General features: G+C 33.8%; 1 protein-coding gene and 1 long non-coding RNA gene across 4 annotated transcripts in view; one reads left to right on the forward strand and one right to left on the reverse strand.

The window, feature by feature from the left end:
• LOC118644168 overlaps positions 1–20,636 on the reverse strand; it is a 203,069-nt gene that overhangs the window by 176,374 nt on the left and 6,059 nt on the right. The window contains exon 2 of the long non-coding RNA XR_004964305.1: positions 7,219–7,284. This is a non-coding gene — a long non-coding RNA (uncharacterized LOC118644168). The remainder of the gene's footprint in view (positions 1–7,218; positions 7,285–20,636) is intronic.
• LOC105832288 (alkaline phosphatase 4) lies at positions 8,697–20,551 on the forward strand. Of its 3 annotated transcripts, none has more exons than XM_036290918.1 (9): positions 8,697–9,090; positions 12,064–12,164; positions 12,969–13,189; positions 14,020–14,212; positions 15,791–15,954; positions 16,323–16,634; positions 17,678–18,101; positions 18,491–18,669; positions 19,991–20,551. In XM_036290918.1, the coding sequence occupies exons 2-9, from the start codon at positions 12,080–12,082 to the stop codon at positions 19,997–19,999; spliced, it is 1,587 nt and encodes a 528-aa protein (XP_036146811.1). In that variant the 5' UTR covers positions 8,697–9,090; positions 12,064–12,079; the 3' UTR covers positions 20,000–20,551. The 3 variants fall into 3 exon arrangements, with proteins under 3 accessions (XP_036146811.1, XP_036146809.1, XP_036146810.1); XM_036290917.1 differs by having other exon boundaries at positions 8,698–9,090; positions 18,491–18,681; XM_036290916.1 differs by having other exon boundaries at positions 18,491–20,550.

Consider the following 20,636-nt stretch of genomic DNA (forward strand, 5'->3'; position numbering starts at 1 on the left):
GAACGCCATGGAAGAAAGAAAGCTAACACTTTTCGCCGTAACACTTTTAATCGATATACCAGGTCGCAATCTAATTCCACGAGAGCGGGACGCGTAACGTTTGACGGTCGGACGATATGGTACAGCGTTAAAACCGTGCGCGCGCGCGCGCGCGCGGTTCCCACTACGCATCATAATTCTTAATCATGATATCACGGCGACGGCCCTGGTCTGCGGTTAATTAAAACAGCGAGCGTCTCGGTTCTAGCTTTCCGAGCCCCGGCCTTGAAATTAACACGGCAGTTTACGGTCCGTGTTTACTTCGCGTCCCAAGTTTGCATATTCCCCATTACGTAGCCTGTGTACGTACGCCTGTAACTCGCCCTCTCTCGCACGTGTGTGTGTGTGTGTGCGTGTGTGTGCGTGCACGTACCCTCGCGTGCGGTCGTTCCACGTGCGAGCAAGAACCCGGAGGTCCCGCAGGACCCCCGTGATATTAGTCCAGCATAGGATATAACTGCGTGAGGTCGGATCGCCGGGAATATGTGTGCATATGTGTATAAGAGAGAGAGAGAGAGAGAGAGAGAGACACACAGAGAGAGAGAGAGAGAGAGAGAGAGAGAGAGAGAGAGAGGAAGGTAAATTAATTACCAATAAGACGCCGGTAACACGAGACACATATTATACTTTGCGCTAAAGTAACCTCGTTCCACTTCCCAAGTAGCAAAAACGTAGCACGGAGTGCCACGGACTCGCACGTACGCTTCGGAAGCTGTGAAAAAATGTGCGATTTACCTCGCGCGGTTTCACCCGAGCGCGAAATTTCGAAAAAAAAGAAAAGGAATACAGACTTCTCCAATAACTTCCCTGACTCAGTCGTGAGAAAAAAAAATCGTGCGTCCTTCCCATCCTGGATAATTGTAACGCCTACACCTTCCCACAAGCGACATTTTGCGAGAGAGATATTAAACGAAGAATATTCAAATATGAGATTTATGAAAGCTACTCGCCAGAGGCTTGGACCGAGTTGTACTCTAATCTTTCGACGACTTCGGCGAGAGGGAAGTTCCAAAGTTTCTTATCAGCGCGCGCGCGCGCGCGCAAGATATATCCCCAGGTATCCGTCCATTGGACCCTTCCTTCGCGGATGAAACAATATTCCTTATCAAGGATTCGCGTAGTTGCGCGAAGTTTGCGAAAGAAAATTATCCATAGCTTTATCTTAATCATCTTAACCGCGGGATAGCGTCCCGATAATTTGGTAACTACGACAGCGTGACGTTCTCTTTTGCCGCGCGTATTTTTAAATTAATCTTATCTGTTATTGATTCGATATTGCTCATGTTAAATCGACGTTATTAATTGTACACTTGGGAAGGATACCTGAAACTAAAGGTTAGATTTGGCCAGTCGTCATTATATTAATCTTTTCGTCTTATCTATTATGTCTTCTTTTCTACAAAGAAACAACGTAGTGATGTGAAATTCAAGAATATTTTTCTTCTCCTTTTAACGAACGTTCAGTACCGATCTCTAATTCTCCGTAACGTACTCGTGAGGCACAAAGGAAACATCATGTTCCCAATGATTAATTTTACACACAAAGCCACAACAGTAATCGCGCGTGTAATCTGATCTAAATATTTCCACTTGGTCTCTACGTAAATCAAATTTATCCGGCAAACAGAAATTCTATTTAACGCGTCGCGTTCCAATTTAAATATTTAAGGAACTTCAGTTCACGCGTAAATACACACTCAGCGACGGCTTCATTAGCTTCTTTATGGCGCGATGCGGGAATCCTACCCCCCCCCCTCCCCCCTCCCCGGCACGTGCGGCACTTATTCAAAGCGCGCGCGGAAAAGCGAGGAAAAAGAGAAAGAGACATTCGGGATTCAACGTGAAAGTTCCGTGACGTGGTTTTTCGCCTTTTACGCAGTCAGATCTGCGTTGGCATTTCCGCGCCGGTGTCGCGTGTACGTGTGGTACGTATATACGTGACGTATGCGCGAAGCGCGCGAAACTAAGTTGTCGCCCCGGTGGAAAAAAAAAAAAAATCCAACGCGCTCGCGCGGCGAGCAGCTCGCCGGGCTCACCTCGTGCAAAACAATTGTTTGCTTTTGCAATTAACGCTCGGTCGCCCGCGCCACGCGTACAGTTTTACGCAGATCCGGTGTACAGTCTACGGTAGATTCGGTCGGCGCCGCCGCGCGAGAGAGATGCATATGGAGGAGCACCATGCACCGCATCACCGAAACGCGAAACTTCCGAGCGAGCGAGTCGCGCCGCCGCGCGCTCGAAACGACTCCACTATTTTTCGATGGAAATCGAACCGCGCGCGACGCTTTCACGCGTCGTATTTTTGCATCGGCGAAACGACGACTTTGGACCTCCACAACTCTCTCCCACCCGCGAGTAATGATCGTATTTGTGCATAAAGTAATAAAAACTCCGGGAGAGTTATTACGGATATTCAAATTTTTTACTCGATGTTTTCGAAAAATCTACAAATCTTGCAATTTCAATATTGAAATTATGTTTTTCTTCGTACGAGTTTAAAGCACAAGTATAATGCAAGAAACCTTTCTTTCTCCTCCGAATTTTTGTCCAACTGATTTATATCAGAGTCACAGAAGAATGCACGTAAATATAAATGTACGCCATATTTATTTCGAATCGACTTCGCAGCATCAAAAAAAAATGATTTAAAAAACAATTTTGCCGGAAAAAAGAAATGGAATTTAAATATAAAAATAAAATTCCCAAAATTTTTCCGAGTGTCAATAAAATTCCATAAAAATCCATGATTTTCAAGAATAAAAAATACATTCTCTGAAAATTCTAGATTTTTCCCGATTTTTCCCAGGCAATAAACACTCCATACTATATCAATACTCATAACTGAAATAAACATCAGATCACATTTAGAAAAATTCGTACAAACGCGATTGTGATGCGCATAACGCGGCACACACTTTACCGAACAGAAAAGCACACGTTGGTGATGCCTTTCGTTGGTCCCGGTAGATAAAAAGCTACATTTTTTTCCCACAGTGAAAATTCGAAACAATTTCGTTCTCTCGATTCTCAGCCGCGCACAAAAATCCTATCGTGCGTTCGCAACTCACACATGCGGATCGCACCACTGTCGCTGGAGAGCATTTGATAACGAGATATCTCGTCGCGAATGTGTCGGAAAGGACGAGGTATCCTGGCATGCATCTCTCGCATCTCCAGCCACGATCGTGGATATCCTGTATCCCCACGGCGGCTCCGTCGTCACCGAGATTCCTGCATAATGCCGCAGTCGAGTAGCGCATCACACCCGGCTGTTATGCAGTCCATCCCGTAAACGGACAACGACCCTCCCGCGTGCATTTCTCGTACGACTTCACCTAGCAGCCGTTATTATGGCAGGGGACGTATACGTTCCGCTGGATCCGCGGCATATCGAGAAGACGCTGTTGCATAACGGCCGCATCCGGCGCAAATCCACTCCACTTGACGCGAAACATTCAAATAAAGGAAACGAAGAAAAAACGAAATCAGATAATGCATATTCCACGAAACGACTATCATAGACAGAGATTTGATATCTAATGCGATTGGAATCTGAGTACATGCATAAGAATTTTGTTTCATTATAGACGTCAAGTTTATTACGTAGTGCAAATGTATTTATTATAACGAAACGATCTGACCAACTCCGATTAATCCGACGAATCTAACCTAATCGATCAATTAAATTTATAAACTGCAATCTTTAATTTAATTTTGTAATTATTTTAACAAATTACTTAATGTTTAGAAAAAGATCACTGGAATATTTTTTGCAAACAAAATGGACAAAAAACAAAATAATATAATCAATTTTACTACTCTTAAATTTAATTGGTCGATTAAGTTAATTAAAAATAGTAACCCAATATATCTTTTTTAACATTATTTAATTGTCTTTGTATCTAAAATATATTTGGAATTACTCTTAACTATTTAGTCTATATATAATATATAGTATAAAAATATAATATATATCTCTTTTAAGATTTAATCATTGTATTTTAAAATCCACAATTCTTCCTCTTACTAATTATTGTTTCTTCTCGTAAAGTCATATACGACTAGCATCAATTATAGGTTCCTTCGTTATCGGCTATTGCGATAAATTTCCTTCTTGTGTACAAGTAGGTATTCTCTTATCGTCTACCGTTATCCGAATCTTGTTATCAGATACAGATAAAATAGTTACTTTAAATTGCAATCGTAAACTTTGTATTCGTTACGTAAAAATAACTCTTTTTTAACAATACTTAACAAGTGTGTAAACGTTTCTTTGATATCAGCGTACAAGTAGTTATAATTTTAATCTTTAAGTATCATTGTCTTGAAGATAAAATCGCTACATTACCTCTTTCTTTTGTGATTATATATAGCTAAGGCTAAAGATCATTAACAAAAATGTAATATTAAAATTTACTGTATTTATAACAAAATCTACTATTTTATTAATTAGTAATTTCTGTTTTATTTTATTTTTTATTAAATTTTATTACTTTTTCATCTTTATGATAATAAGGAATTATCGTTCCAACTTGAGCCTCAATGACTCCAAAGTATGTTTCAAATTCATCGCCAAAGATGTTTTAAACTACTTAATGATAGACGGAATAATACGATAATGTATCATTTTATTGACATAATGAATCAACATTTGCTCTTTTAATCTTTATATTAAAAATTTGTTTCTATTGAAAAATAGAATCTAAAATCAAATTCTCTTAAAAAATAGGCCAGAGAAATATTAATGCATTTAATGCAATAAATTCTATAATATTCTTAAAGATCTTCAAGAATTATTCATGTAATTTAAAATTCAAAGAACAAAATATCTACATGACCATACATACGATCGAAATTTTCAAAATTTGCAATTAACTCAACTGATTTAATTAATTAGATTTTTTTATGCGACTGTTACTAGAATTAATACTGCTGTTTATGAAATCATTTCCAAACGAAAAAGTTTTATTGCATCAGCTAGATAATTTACGATCCGAAAGGCAGCTCAATCGTCTGATGTCAAACCTTGCGTTCTAATATTCTTTAAGTTCTGTAAACACAAGTAGCGGCCAGATTAACGTCAGAGACGTAGTATGTGTTACTGCTTATCGCTTCGCTGCAATAATGAGTAAAAATCGTGGTATCACCCGTAGTCGTGATAATCAGTCACCGATCACGGTAGCATTATCTCAGAAACGTGCTTCACCGTATTATCACGTGCTCCACTCGCACGATTCACGTTCGAGGGACACGCACGAATCACAGCCAAGAGTCTCACCTGCCGCACGTGTCGATAGCTGCGGCCAATCACGACCCACGAGTCTCATGCACACCTCTGGGGGTTTGAGATCGACCATGAGCTTGCTATTGGGCAACGAAATTCTACGATGTTCCCTAAGTACTGCAAATAAATATAATACTCTCGATCCCATGAGACGACTCAACTATAATATCCTGTTTGCACGAGATAAATTCTCCGACTCTTGCACAATTTGTAGAAAACATGCGTCAATTAGCATATACTTTGCCGACGATATCGTCGCGCTCTTGCGAAAACAGCCTAAATTAAGCTCCGACGTATTTTCAAACTTTTCAAGAGAAATCTTACACACTTTTAAATTCATTTCTCACTTCCTTTTTTACATAATAGAAGATTTTACATAACATCGTCATACTGTCATCACCTATACATTTCCATCTTCATATAATTTACATTAAGTATTTAAAATTTTTAATTCGCGGTTAGGAAGGAAAATCTTCCTCGTTCAATACCTCGATAATAATACATGTGCAAATCCAGAAATAAGTCTACAAGCTATATTAATCTAATTAACTTGTAAAAATAAATCAATACGATTAACATTTCTTTTCCTTTAGTCATCATCTGTAATGTAATTTGACGTTACGCGTCATACCGAGCAATTATCGTACAATAAATTCGTAAACGCAAAGTAGTTTTTATGTAATGTTGAAGCGAGACAAATCTGTAAACTTTTTTTAATTTTGCATAAATAATAGATGCGAGAGGATAACAGAATAAAGAAGAACGTTATACAAGAGAAATCTGTTTTTACAGTGCTCGGGAAAATAAAAATAGATCATTTCTTATTTCTTTTTAAGAGGAGCAATTTTGCGGTGCTAATTAAGATTACGTGACAAAACAAAAACACAAAAAAATTGCGTTTAAATCAAGGAAACGCATATTGTGGCATATCATGGTCATTCGCGTGATCGTTACCTATATCTATTGATATACTATGCAATGTAACACGCATTACGTTTTTATATCAAAAATATAGAATACGTTATAAAAATGTTTTATTAGCGAAAATATCAGACACGACGATCTTTTGCACGAATGTATTCACTCTATGGTCCGCCATGCGCACGAAAATTTTCCGTATTGCCTGATATTTTTGATATAAAAAATACAGCATTTTTATAAGATAATCTATACTTTTAATGTTAAAACATGACGTATCACATTATGTACTGCAATACAGCGATCACGATTGCCAGTTGTTGACTAGTGCTTCGCCACCCGTCTTGCGTTTCTCCGTTTGAACTCGATTTTTTAATGTGTTTCCACGTTACGTAGCTTAATTGTAACAAGTACCAATGAACTGCTCTCCAAAATTATAAGAAATAATAAGAGATATTATAATAAGTGGGTTATAAGCCGAGCGCTCCAATCACTGCAATCCGTGAGAACAGGAAGGAGAAGGGTAACGCGGGTCCATGAAGGGTGTCAAAGTTGCCAGTTTATCTCGGGTCCATATTTAGGTCGACGGTCCCAAAATATAAATTCCCAAAAAGTGGCTCTTTATAAAAAATCATTACGGGACATCCCCGTTTCACGTAACATCTCTCGCCCCTAAATACCGCCCTCCGCTCTCTGTCCACCTTACTTCCCGTTTGGCGTTCACGACTTAGAACCCGCGTATCTATACTACTGTAATATTTAATTTACTTTCTCAACAAAAATAAGTCTTTTCGTTTTTGAGAGACAAAAGTAAGTTTGTTATTAGTGAAACAATATGGGCATCGGATATAGCGATATGATTGATAAGATTATTTAACACTTTTATAAATCAATTTTACAAAATTGATAAATATGTTTTGTACTTTAACTTCATTATTGATATATCAAATTGATATAAAAAATATGTTTACACTCACCGAAAGTGTGACACAAGGATATCATTAATCAGTCGCGTAGTTCTTGATGCAACTGCCATTTTATTTCTGAAAATAAAAAAAATTACGTATATTAATCTTTAATTAATTAAATAATTGCGACAGAAGTCAAATTGACATTGTTATCAAGATTTGTACAAACAATCATTAATTAACATTGATATTTCTTCTCGCTGCAAAATAAACGATAAAACCAATCTCAAGCTATCGTTTCGTATCAAATAAAAAAAAAATTAATAAATAATATAACGTATAAAGGACGCAATCTATCTTATCTATTTTTGGCATCAAATCGTAACATAAAATGGATGTTGTATGTACCCTAATAATAACAAAAAGTAAGATAATTACTAATAAAAAAAAAATTAACTTAATTTAAAAAATGCTTTTGCAAGATAAAAGTTTTCACTACGTTAAGGAAATATTACTAATCATAAAAAATTAATTCCTATGAATTATATAGGATTGTAGTAGAACAATCCTATGAATTTATAGAATTGTAGTATGGTTTTAAGCGCACAGAGAATTGAAAAAGAAAATTTTAAATCAACAAAAATATACAATAATGGTGATAATTTGCCTTGAGAAATACAATCAGAAATGGATACAATAATATATTCAATAAATCAATCGTAGATTTGTATCAATTTTTTTTGCATTAAGGTGCAGCGACAGTGATACCATTAATATATAATACTATGCATTTCGTGTGTTATTTAGCGATCGCGTAGTGTTACGTATCAAGCAACATTTCTTGGAAAGAATAGTCTTGGAAAAATCAGAAATTAAGTATTTAAAAATTACAGATTACTATTAAAATATTATTGTAATACGAAATTTTCATCATGGTTGAAAAAGAACAGAGTAATCTCTTATTATTTTTTATTAACCATGGTATGGAAATATTTCTATCATCTTTATTCGTGTTGCTTCGCCGCTAATTCACTATTGCACGACAAATAAAAAGACAAAATATAGTGGTCTTCTTTAATATAAAAGAAATCCATGCTAATTATTCGTTTTCACGGTAAAACCTATTTAAATACACATTCATCAGTACGTATTAAGATCTCCACCTATGCATACTCTGTATGATTCCAAAACTCTCGATTGTAGCTTTAATGCTAAATCCTATTATATATGTCAATTATGATAAAAATGGAAACATAGCAGCGACGCCGAGACAAAGGAAGCTCACGCGGCGTAAGGTGCCTCGTGCTTTCCGGGCGCTGCACACGAATGAATCCATAACGTGAACATAAGACAAAATAGCAGGGAGCCAGTCAATTGCGGTCGGATTAGCATTATATACGAGGGGATCCCTCCTCCCTCTCTCTCTCTCTCTCTCTCTCTCTCTCTCTCTCTCTCTCTCTCTCTCTCTCTCTCTCTCTCTCTCTCTGCTTCTGTCTCTATCTCTCCTCTTCCTTTCCTCACGCAGAATCCGAGTATCCCTTGCACGCTTCGCTACCTCGTGCCGCCACGGCCTTTAAAACGCTATATAAAGTGACAAAGTTGGCTCATTGGCGGGCATGCTTCGGTATCCTCGGCATCGGTTTTAAACTCGGGCTTTCCGGCCGCGTCGCGCGATCCGGAAAAAAAGAAGTCAAACGCCCAGACGTGCGGCTTTTGTCACAGGTACTATCAGTAGCCGATCAATCGGAGAAGTGGCGAGAGAGGTGATTACGCGACACGATTTAAAGGACGCCGCTCGCTATGCCGCATGCTTCATTCCCGAGGATGTCACGCTTCAACACGCGCATTGCCAGGGCATCGTTGAATTGACGTATCGACAGGTCCAATCGAATCGACACCGCCGTGGTGCCACGCCGTATCCCAAATCCCTTCACACTTAAGGTGAGTGGTAACTTGGTTTGCCATTTGCTACGTGCAAGATTAAAGCCGCGTCTCGGGGCGCTCAGCAAACACGTGAGAAGATTCGAACAATCAGCTTGGATGCTGAAGAGGTGCAGCGAGGTTGAAACTAGGTCGCGGCGAGCGACCCCGTTCATATGCACACGTTAATATCGTCAATGTGTATCACACGTCGTATTGAAATAACATTTTGAAAAAATTGATAATAAATCCATTGACGAATTTGATTGAAACAGTCCCGCGAATATAGCGAATTATTACAAACTATTATTAGCGGATATTAGATAACAAGGCGCTAATTATAAAACAGAGCACAATCCGAGCAGAAATTAATCTAGTCGGTCCGATTTTGAGGCTAGTAGCTAGGTAATACCGACTAGATAAGTTTTCTGGCTAGTCATTAGTTCGTGACTGGCTAAATATTCGTAGCCAGTTTTAATTATCTAGTTTTGGTTTAGTAACTACATGTAAAATATGGTGTTAGATGGCGCTGCTTTTCTAAAAAACTTAATCTAGTTGCCATGTAGTGGCTAACCATTTTTAATTGGTCTTAAGATCTAAAAGAAAGTTTATGTTGTAACATAAAAATATGTCTAGTAATTGCCTAGTAGTAACGTAGGTAATAAACTGCGAAAATAGCGAAATAATGAATGCATTTATTTCTATTTAAATAAAGCTCAACAGTATTTTTCTCAGACATTCTGAACATTATAAAAGGAAAAATACCGAACATAATGTAATAATTAATATTGGAAAATAATTATCTTGATCGTTAAAAAATAATTTAAGATACTGTACATACACACAGCACATAATTATCACTTAATAATTATAATGAGATAAGATAACACACATATGTGCACACACGTATGCGCGCGCACACACACATACATATCTACACACACACACACACACACACACACACACACACACACACACACACACACACACACACACACACCTGTACTGTTACTCTTTAATATCCGAATATATAAAAATAATAACAAAATATAATTTCTGTCTTTCTTCTCCAACTTATTAGCAGATCACTTAAATTGTATCATTTCAAAATATCGCATATAAGATAAAGACAATCGTATTTCGTCGTCAGCATATAATTATACTCGTGTCGTAACCAAACAATTTTCAAACGAAATAATAGCAAAGGCACTTCGCGAAGAAACTATGGAGTTATACAATAATTGTCGAGCTTCAAAACAGAGAAATACAAACAGATTCATGCGCGAATTATTATACTTGGACACACTTATGTAAACGGAAAAGAAGACTCGCATAAAACCGATCCGGGATGCTAGAACTCCTCGACATAAATAGGATACATTTGACGTTATAATAATTGTATTAACTTGGTAACTGACTCCTAGTACAGTTCCCCTTTGTCACCTATGACGGTCATTTAATGCAAAGCTAATGGCGTGTCAAATTAGGAACAGCTGATTGCTTCGGATGAGCCACGATTTATGCTGATTATAGAAGAATAAAAGTATTACTGACAGTGTCCGCATTATTGTGGATCAAAGTTTAAATATTTTTTACACTGTAAAAATTTACATCTTATTTTATTAAATTTCAATCAAATTTTAATTACATCTATAACAATTACAAGTTTAATTACATCTATAACGATTAGTTGAAAATAAAAGTCAATCTATTGATTAGAAAAAAAATATAAAAAATTATTTTTTCTATGTTTTTTACTAGTACAAAAAATATATAACTTTCTGTAAAAGAAGCTATAGAAATAACTATAAGTTATAGGCAAAATATAAACAGTAAATCTCAATAAAGCGCATTTTTCTAATATATGTAATTAATGTAATTATAAAATTGTGTAAAAAATGGAATAAATTATACACTTCATAACATAATTTTTAAGTAACATGTTCACTTTTTTGTAAATATTTTTCTTAATATTGTCCACAGTAGTAGGAACATCAATCACGATGCGATGACATTTTAATGGAGAATAGATATAATCACTTTGTTTCCGGCGAAATATCTATTACGTACTGAACTTGCTATTTTAAAATGTTACAATTTTTAATGTTCTTGTACTGTCTTTTGTTCTAGAGGAAAAGAAAAAATGAATAGACTCTGTCCTTCGTATACGATGTGTTCTAAAGTTCTAAAAATTAAAGTTTTTAAAAATAAAAACCGTTATTGAGAAAAGATTTTATAAACTAAAATTATAAGATTTAAAATAAATGTTAATATTAATAGTTTTACCTTGGAGATAGCTGTTTTAAGTTTACATAAAGATTATTATATGATTTCTTTTTAAAGAAATCATATAAATTTTTTATATAATACTATCCTCCTAGTCATTCTACATATAAAAGTATTAAAATAAAGTTAGCAAAAAATCAATAGTTTATTTTATACTTTAATATAACATATTTTAACATAAAGTATGTGCTACAATATAAAATATAAAATATTTTCTATAAATTTTAATTATTAATTTCTTTTATTTTACCTTAATATTTTTATAATATAGAATGATTAAAGGAATCATATCATGTAAAAAACTTATATAATTTCATAAAATATCGATAACTTTTATGTGACCTTTAAACAATTATTAACAGTTAACAGAGACCATAAACGCTATCATATCTCCTTTAAACCCTAAAACTTTAATCTATAAAATATTTTTCTCAATAATATTTTATTTTCAAAACGTTTAATCGTTCCGAAATGTTGAAAAAATCTCAAATGTAATACAACAAAAAAATTAGAGTTAATTATTCTAGAAAATTTCTAAAAACCAATTATGTACGATCATAAATCTATTAGTAATTCTTGTAATGACTCTGAATTATTAATGTGTGCAATTTGCCTGAAATAAGGTTTTATTTTTATTCATCATTAATTATACGATACAAAAAAATAAAACTTGAAATAATAATGATGGGTTTTTTATACATGTTACAGAAAAAAAGCGTTCACAATGAAGCGCTGCATTTTATTACTTTGCATCGTAGCGATTCTCCGAGATTCCGAAGCACTACCTAAAGGATCCACGAATTATGAAGGTTTGCTTTAATCGTTATGTTATAAAATAATTAATACATATTCGAATTATCCTAAAATTCTTTAGTAAATCACAAATACAAGTTAAAAATTTCACAATTCCGAAAAATTTATAATTATAATATCAATAAGCATATATACGTACGTTGCATAAATTTTAAATGTGGATAATAAATATAAAAAAGATTTTCAAAAATGCAATAACCTCATTCATTCATTGATTTCTCAAAGACAGCAGATTGCTTTGACATTCAAACCAAATTAAATTTACATAAAATTTGTCTTATGATAGAAAATTGATAAAATAACCGTCGTACGAAGTTCGCTTTTCATTTATTATTATCGAAATCATTATCGACTGTGTACTCGAAGTTTTTACACATTGATATTGTTCTGCCAGACACTAAGCTATTTATACGTTGTAAGAGTTATCAGTGCCGAGATATATCTCATAAAATAGCTTTTGTTGGTTTGCTCCAGAAAATCAATGTGCACACTGCACAAACGACAAATTTAATTTATATCGCTTAATGATTAATGTCAGTATGACAGTGTCCTTGATCAAATTTTACTTGATCTTTTTTTTTATATTATAAATAAAACTACATTTTAGTTTAGATAATAAATTACTAAGAGACCACTGAATCACTAAGATTCAATCTAAAAGATTTCTAATTGTTTCTTCAAGCCCGATCTCACTATATTTTTCAAACTTTCATTTTTAACTTAATTAATTGCGTCTTATCACGCTATCATCATGCTATAATATTCCTTGGTAATGAAGCAAAATTCTGCTCTCTCAACAGAAATGTCCTACTGGCTGAAGTCCGGTCAAGAGACCCTGCACAGGATCCTGAAGGAACAAAAAAATGAAAATCGCGCGAAAAACGTCATCATCTTCATCGGGGACGGTATGGGCCTGTCTACCATTACATCCGGTCGAATCTATGTAGGTCAACTCCACGGTCACAGCGGTGAAGAATACCAACTCGAATTCGAGAAGTTCCCCAACACCGCCCTCGCCAAGGTAGACATTCAAATTGCATTGATCGCGCCTTCAATCTCGACGGTAGGCGCGACGGTCTCGCGAGATATTGGGAAATCCCGTCACGTTGAGCCGCTTAATTCCGCGCCTTTGATAAGGACGCCGGCGTCTATCCTCGAACGAGAAAATACGACAAACGCGACGCTCGCATAACAATTAATCCCCGATCACGATCTTCCGATTGCTCGCCAAACGTGAAAATTGGCCGACTTATCTTTACATAAATGACGCAACTGATATATTTATTATGCGCTACCGGAAATAATAATGTTATACTAATTGTAATATATAATCAATCAAATCTCATGCAAAAAAAATTTTGATATGTGCCGATAACATCGACAAAATGTCGAGAAATTATTCCCTCGGCTCTCGGTATCAATTATTAAAATTATCACGCGTTAAATGTAAATATTTCACAAAAATATCCATTAATAACGATGGTATTATTTTGATTTTCAAATGTTACTTTTCAATGTTCCAGTAAATCAATAGGAACACGTATCTAAAACGTGTCTTAGTTTTTACTTCCTGGAAAAAAAAACCTCATTAAGGATCAAATTATAAATCAAATTATATCAGAGCAGATCCAATTTTATCAATTGGTTTTTATAATTAAATCTGTTCTGATATAATTTGATTTATTTTGATATAAAGATTTTTTCTCGGGTTATTGCACTCTCTCTCTCTCTCTCTCTCTCTCTCTCTCTCTCTCTCTCTCTCTCTCTCTCTCTCTCTCTCTGTCTTTCTCTTTCTCTCTTCATATATATCGTAGATAAAACTTCAATTTCACAATTATCACACATTTGTAGACTTACAATGTAGACAAACAAGTACCGGATTCCGCGGGGACGGCCACCGCTATATTTTCTGGTGTGAAAACTAAATATAGACTTATTGGATTGGATGCCAGAGCCCCATATAATAAATGCGACAAAGAACTCAACAGATTGAGCAAACTCAGTACGGTAGCCGATTGGGCGCAGCAATCCGGCATGGACACTGGTGAGAGCTTTGATCTTTAAAGACTATAATATCTTTCTTCCCTGACAAACTTCCCTGATTAACTCTGACAAATTTAATACTGCTCACACCCATTTTAGCTTTACATAAATTATTTCGCAAGGTTGTCTCATTCCATTTGACTTCATTAATTTAGAATTATTTATGGAGCAATAAAGGCGCAGTTTCAAGGAAGTTTTTTAAGATTGAATATTTTATCTGAATTATAAGCAATCACTGCAAAAAAACTTTCGAGCTAATTAAGAACTCGATAGTGACAATAGAGTTGCTATTAATTACCGTCTGAAACTTTATTCGGCCGACTAATTTCGATAAGGCGCATAATCGATAGCTCGTATAACACGGCAAGATCGAACCTTGACACAAATTTAGATTCAAGTATTTTAAACATTCTTGAAAAGTAGAAATCAATCAGAAGAAACAGATATCTCATGCATCGATTGTCGTCGGTCGATTAAACTTGTTAACTATGATTGTCGTTGACTAAGCGAATTTTTCTACGTGAAGAACATTGAGATAACAAATCTACCAATTTTTATCAACCATATATATAGATATATAATATATGATAAGTTTATGAAACTAAATTTAATGTTTACTTTGCATATTTATAACAATTTCACGTGATCGTTTGATAATGTGTGCTATTATTTTACAATTAAACAAACAAATTAATAATTCAAAATTAATCTCATGAGAAATATGGAATTTATATAAACATATATATATATATATATATATATATATATATATATTTAATGCTAAATTCTTTTTTCAGCGTAATAAAATTATTTATTTTCTTATTTCCATATAACCAATTATTTTTCAAAAGCTTAAAAACGCTATTTCGCATATCAAATTTAAATTGAAATTATATATATATTTTTTCCACACACTTCTAACATTAGATTGTTAAGGATATTTTTAGAAGAACAGCACTCGAATATGGATACTGTGCTCACGCGATTATGAGTATCAATCTTGTAGGGAACACGTGTCACGCGTTATCGACTTCACTTATTAACATAAGTGTCGGAGTGGAAGTCGAGTTGAAATCATACACAGTGAAAGTATACTCAATAAACGAGAAGGTCATGTGCCAACCTTCCACCGTGTCGCGGACAATCGGTCAACCATGACTGATTTCTACTTTGGCAAAATAGTGGAAGCTTTTTACATGAATCACCAATTAGTATTTCACGCATTCATTTTCCGTTGTTACACCTTGACCTTCGCTAGTCGCCATTTTTTTTCATTACGTTACTTTGCATGAATAAATCATCGTACAGCATCAGAATACAGTCAACGTACTATATATACATTAGCATAAAATATCTTTATAAATTGTAATAAAACGTGCTCTAGTAACCACTTTATATGTGGAATACATCTTTTATTTTTTATTTTATGTTAGAAATATTTTATTACAACATATTATATCGTGTTACTTAGAATCCAAATCTATAAAATTATAGAAGTTTCAGTTCCCCAATCATTGCCACTAGTGTTCAGTAGATCAAAGCAAATTTCAGGAATAATTTGTGGACGATTAATTAACAGGATTTGTTACCACTACTCGCATCACTCACGCCACTCCAGCGGGACTCTACGCGCACGTTAATCATCGAGATTGGGAGTGCGATACCGCGATACCGAAGAAGGAACAACTTTGCAAAGACATCGCGAGACAACTCGTTGAGGATGAACCGGGAAATCAATTTAAGGTAAATTATTGCATTTGCATTACATCTACATTCGTGAAAAAAATTACATCACAGTAATTCTAAATCTAACAAATAATAGCAAGTTAGAATTGTAATTAATATGTGATAAAACATGATAATGCAATAATTACAAAAATATCGTTAAAAAGAACGATTCTTTATCATCATAAAAATATCTATAACATAAAATACAATATAACTGTTAGGTTATAGTATTAGTTTACCCTGCTTCATGACATTGCTTTTTAAGACCGACGATTATATATATATATATATATATATATATATATATATATATAGTATTCTATTTTTTATCTAAAATAATTTAAATTTGCTATTATAATTTAAATAATCATGTTTTCTAAAAGGTTATCTTGGGTGGCGGTGCACAACAAATGGGTATGAAAATGAATGAGAGTGATTCCAGTTCCTGTGTGCGATCTGACGGTAAAAATTTAGTAAAAGAGTGGCAAGCGAAACATCCTAAAGGAAGAGCCGTCAGCAATATGCAAGAACTCATGTCCGTCGATATAAGCGACACATCGCATATCCTGGGTGTTTTCTCGCCTGGTCACATGCCCTTCCACGCCGTGAAGAGTCCCGAGGTACCCTCCCTAGCGAACATGACGATGCAAGCTATAAGAATGTTGAAGAAAAACAAAAATGGATTCCTATTGATGGTCAGTAACATTGTTTAACAAAAAAAGATTCTTTTTCGATAATAACGAACAAATAACCATTTTTCCGTGTGTTTCGAATGTTAAATATAATCTCATGTATTAAATTACTCTAATTTGGATTTGAAAAACGCAATTTAAAAATGTTCGATAGAACTCTCTGTTAAAACGGCTTATGTAAATCGCTAATTGGATGTAATAGATCTCACCTTAATGGAAAAAAATTATTAAAAAATTATTTTAAAACCATTCAAATCCAATATAATACACTGTTAGCTTCAATAGTCTTTTTGATGAATCCCCAATATTGTTATAAAGGTATATTAATTATAAATATCTTTTTAACTTTAAATATTTTTACTTTAAATATATTTAACATAATGAATTCCTTATAAGGACTAAAATTGTTAACATCACACTAAATTTTGATTATGGTAAAACTTTTCCAACGTGTTGAATATCATAGTAAGACAAAATACACTAAAATAATCTTTTTTGCAATTTTAATCGCAAAATTTCTCAAAGTGTGACATAACAGAGAAATTGAACAATTGAGATCATGTTTAGTGTCCAGAAAACTATGAAAAATATATAATGTTTACATTTGTGCAATTTTTTTGCGAGTTTAATAATACTTTTCCATATATATATATAATAGTGTAATCGTTGCTAAACGACATTGAATATTTATACCAAATGTAAATCAGACTGCTATGCAGAACGGGCATTATGTAATATGAGTGCACTCGATGAATATTAAAATGGCATTAATGAAACGAAATCGTAACTACACATCAAGATCCTGACGGATACACGATGATGCGATTCTTATGCAAATTACGCGTTGATGACGTTCGTTTAATGCGTTCTTATCTATTTATCCCTAAGCTTTATCTTCCCGGATACACGTCGAGGTCGTGCCATTTGAGCGCATAATTCTACGCATAATGCAAAAGCAGTCCTGTCCTGATTTTACATTATCGCGCGTAATTCAAAATTGGAATATCGACAGTTTTTCTTTTACTAACTGTTCTTTAATCTTTCAGGTCGAGAGCGGTAAAATCGATACGGCTCACCACGGCAACTGGGCGCAACTGGCGCTACGCGAGTTGTATGAGCTGGACGAGGCAATCAAAGTGGCCCTAAGGCTGGTAAATATGGAGGAAACGTTAATCGTCGTCACGGCTGATCACTCGCATTCGTTTACCCTAAACGGATATCCCGAGAGAGGCAACGATATCCTCGGTTTCGCCAACAAGAAAGCCAGCCAGGTACCCTATGAAACACTCTCTTACGCTAACGGTCCGGGATTCTTCTACCATCGAAGAAACAACAGCAACAACGTCAACGAGACCTGGAGAAGAGTCGAGGATGATCCGACTCGTAACGAACCCTTTTACAGGCACTTTGCTGGCAAATACCTCAAAGACGAGTCTCACGGCGGCGAAGACGTCGGGGTTTATGCCCACGGTAATAAACGCAATCAATAAACTTCTGCTAACGATATTATATTCACACTTATCAAAGAAAAGAAAAAGGCAGTTTATACCATGAAAAAATTACATTCTCTCTTTCATAAAGTTATATTATATATTTATCCTATCGCGATTTTCATTTTTAATTTTATTACTATGTCGCTTGTAAAAATAAAGAAAGAGAAAAATATCTTGAAACATTTTCTCTTGAAAGTAAAGAATTATAAAAAAAGCCTTATTTTTATATTTACAATATTTTTAAACCATCTCACTTTGTGGACTAAAGAATTAATGTCAACGTAAAGTCACACTTTTACTTGTTAACTTACTTTCGCGGATAACAATTTTAAGAAATGATAACACAAATAACAATACGTTTTGCAGGCCCCTTTTCGCACTTGTTCCGAGGTACTTTCGAGCAGAATTACATTGCTCATGCCGTGGCGTATGCGGCATGCTTTAAAGACTGGCCGTCTCATTGCGACAGCGCTTACCATCGTTACTTTTACGACGTCAATATGGCATCACAGAATTCCAAGAAAAATTCAGCCGGACAAGACACGGTATCGTTTGCGGTAATGATAACTTTCCTTACGGTGATCTTTATACGGCTGTGATAATAATACGTTACTGCATTTTTCGTTTATAGCCAAATGAATAATGCGCCGCGAGAAAAATTTACATTTCAAATAATTAGAGTACAAATAATATTTAAAAGTACAAATAATGTTTATTTAACAAACATTTTTTTGTGCCTTTACTAAGGAATATTCTAATCTCTGCAGATCTTGATATAAATATAAATATAAATATAGTGATAAGACACGTCTTTTGCGGTGCAAACTTGCGATCTTTATAAATAATTAATAGACTAAATAAGTTTATTACAAATACCACACATATACGATCTGTTTTGTATAATCTCGAATTCTTACATTGTTTCTCATAGATGTAATTACACTTTAATTATATATTATGCATTGGCGTATCTAGAAAATAGGTCGGTAGATTCAAACCTTCAAAATTTTTCATTTTTTATTTTATCTCATTTATTTTTTCCATTTTTAATTTTAAAATATAACTTTATTTTATCTCCGAGTAAATTTTTTGTTGTATAAAGTATTATTTTCTTTCCGTTATAATTATGTAAATAATTTCTGGAATTTTTATTAATTAGAGCTTTGATAGTGTTTTATACATAAGAAAAATTTTCATAAGATTTTTTAATCAAAAAACGAAAACAGAATATGCGCTTTGCATTCAACCAATCAATGAAAGTGACAATCTCATTTGACCATAGCTGTTATGTCAATTTACAGAGGCATTACTCAGATTTATCTTAAATTATTTAAAAAAATTGTTGCATAATTTATACATTTTGTAAATTTTATTGAACAATCTTGTCTTTTCATCATTTTTAATAATATTTAACAATATTTCTTAGAAAACCTTTATTTGAATGTTTTTGAAATGTCTTTTTCTAGAACAATAATCATATTTTTATGTAATACGAACAACAGTAATATTAAAGATTGTATTTTATTTTTAATAACTGTATGTTGCTTATACTTTCTCCAAGAAAAATAAAAGTTATGATGTACAAAATCTAATATTTTTCTTATTTAAGATCAAGAACATATTCTGAACTCTAAAATATCTTTGAAATAAGAAAGCGATAATTTGCATTAATGCAAAAAATTGCTATTTACATATTAACAAAATTGATAAAAACTCTCTTTTAAAAAATGCTGGATACGCTTATGTATTATTGCCTGTAATTTTATTTATTGTGTTTAGAATTCAACAAATAAAAAATTGTGATTATATATCACGAATTTTGTATTAACAGAAGTAACACGATGATTTTTTTTTTAATTATTGCAGCAACGATGACGAATTTATTTTCAAACACGGAGAAACTTGGACGACATTATCCACATATTAACACAGGTTTACAGGATATCAAAATGATTATAGGAAAATATTAATATAGCCGTACATCGTAACACATTGCCATGTTTCGAATAAAAATGTTATCATTGTTGAATTATCGTGGATAAAATTTAATTTAATAATTTACAGTGAGATTTTACGAAGTACTCAAGGATACGCAAAATAAATTACTACAATTTAGAAAATCGTCTTTCGAAATATTCTTCGAAGAAAAAATGGAATACATTTTTTATGTACTTTAACACGTTACTTATATAAAATAAATTTGTGTACATATTAGCACATTGTATCATAATATATCTTATTATAAATTAATAAAACAATTTCTGGTACGTATGCTTTAATAAATTATATGCAAATTACAATATGATTATAGTTGAAATAAAGTTCCTCGTTATATTGTTATTTATAAATTTTATGTCATAGCAATTGTATTAATTATATATGTAATTATATATGTAAGCAAGACAATAAATCATTTAATAGACTTTATGTGTTGATTTGACCCAGTTCTGAATAAAACTACGATGTACTGACAAAAAACATATATTAATACACATTAAATCTGACAACTTGC

This window comes from Monomorium pharaonis, chromosome 8, assembly GCF_013373865.1.
Source record: "Monomorium pharaonis isolate MP-MQ-018 chromosome 8, ASM1337386v2, whole genome shotgun sequence".
Lineage (NCBI taxonomy): Eukaryota > Metazoa > Arthropoda > Insecta > Hymenoptera > Formicidae > Monomorium > Monomorium pharaonis.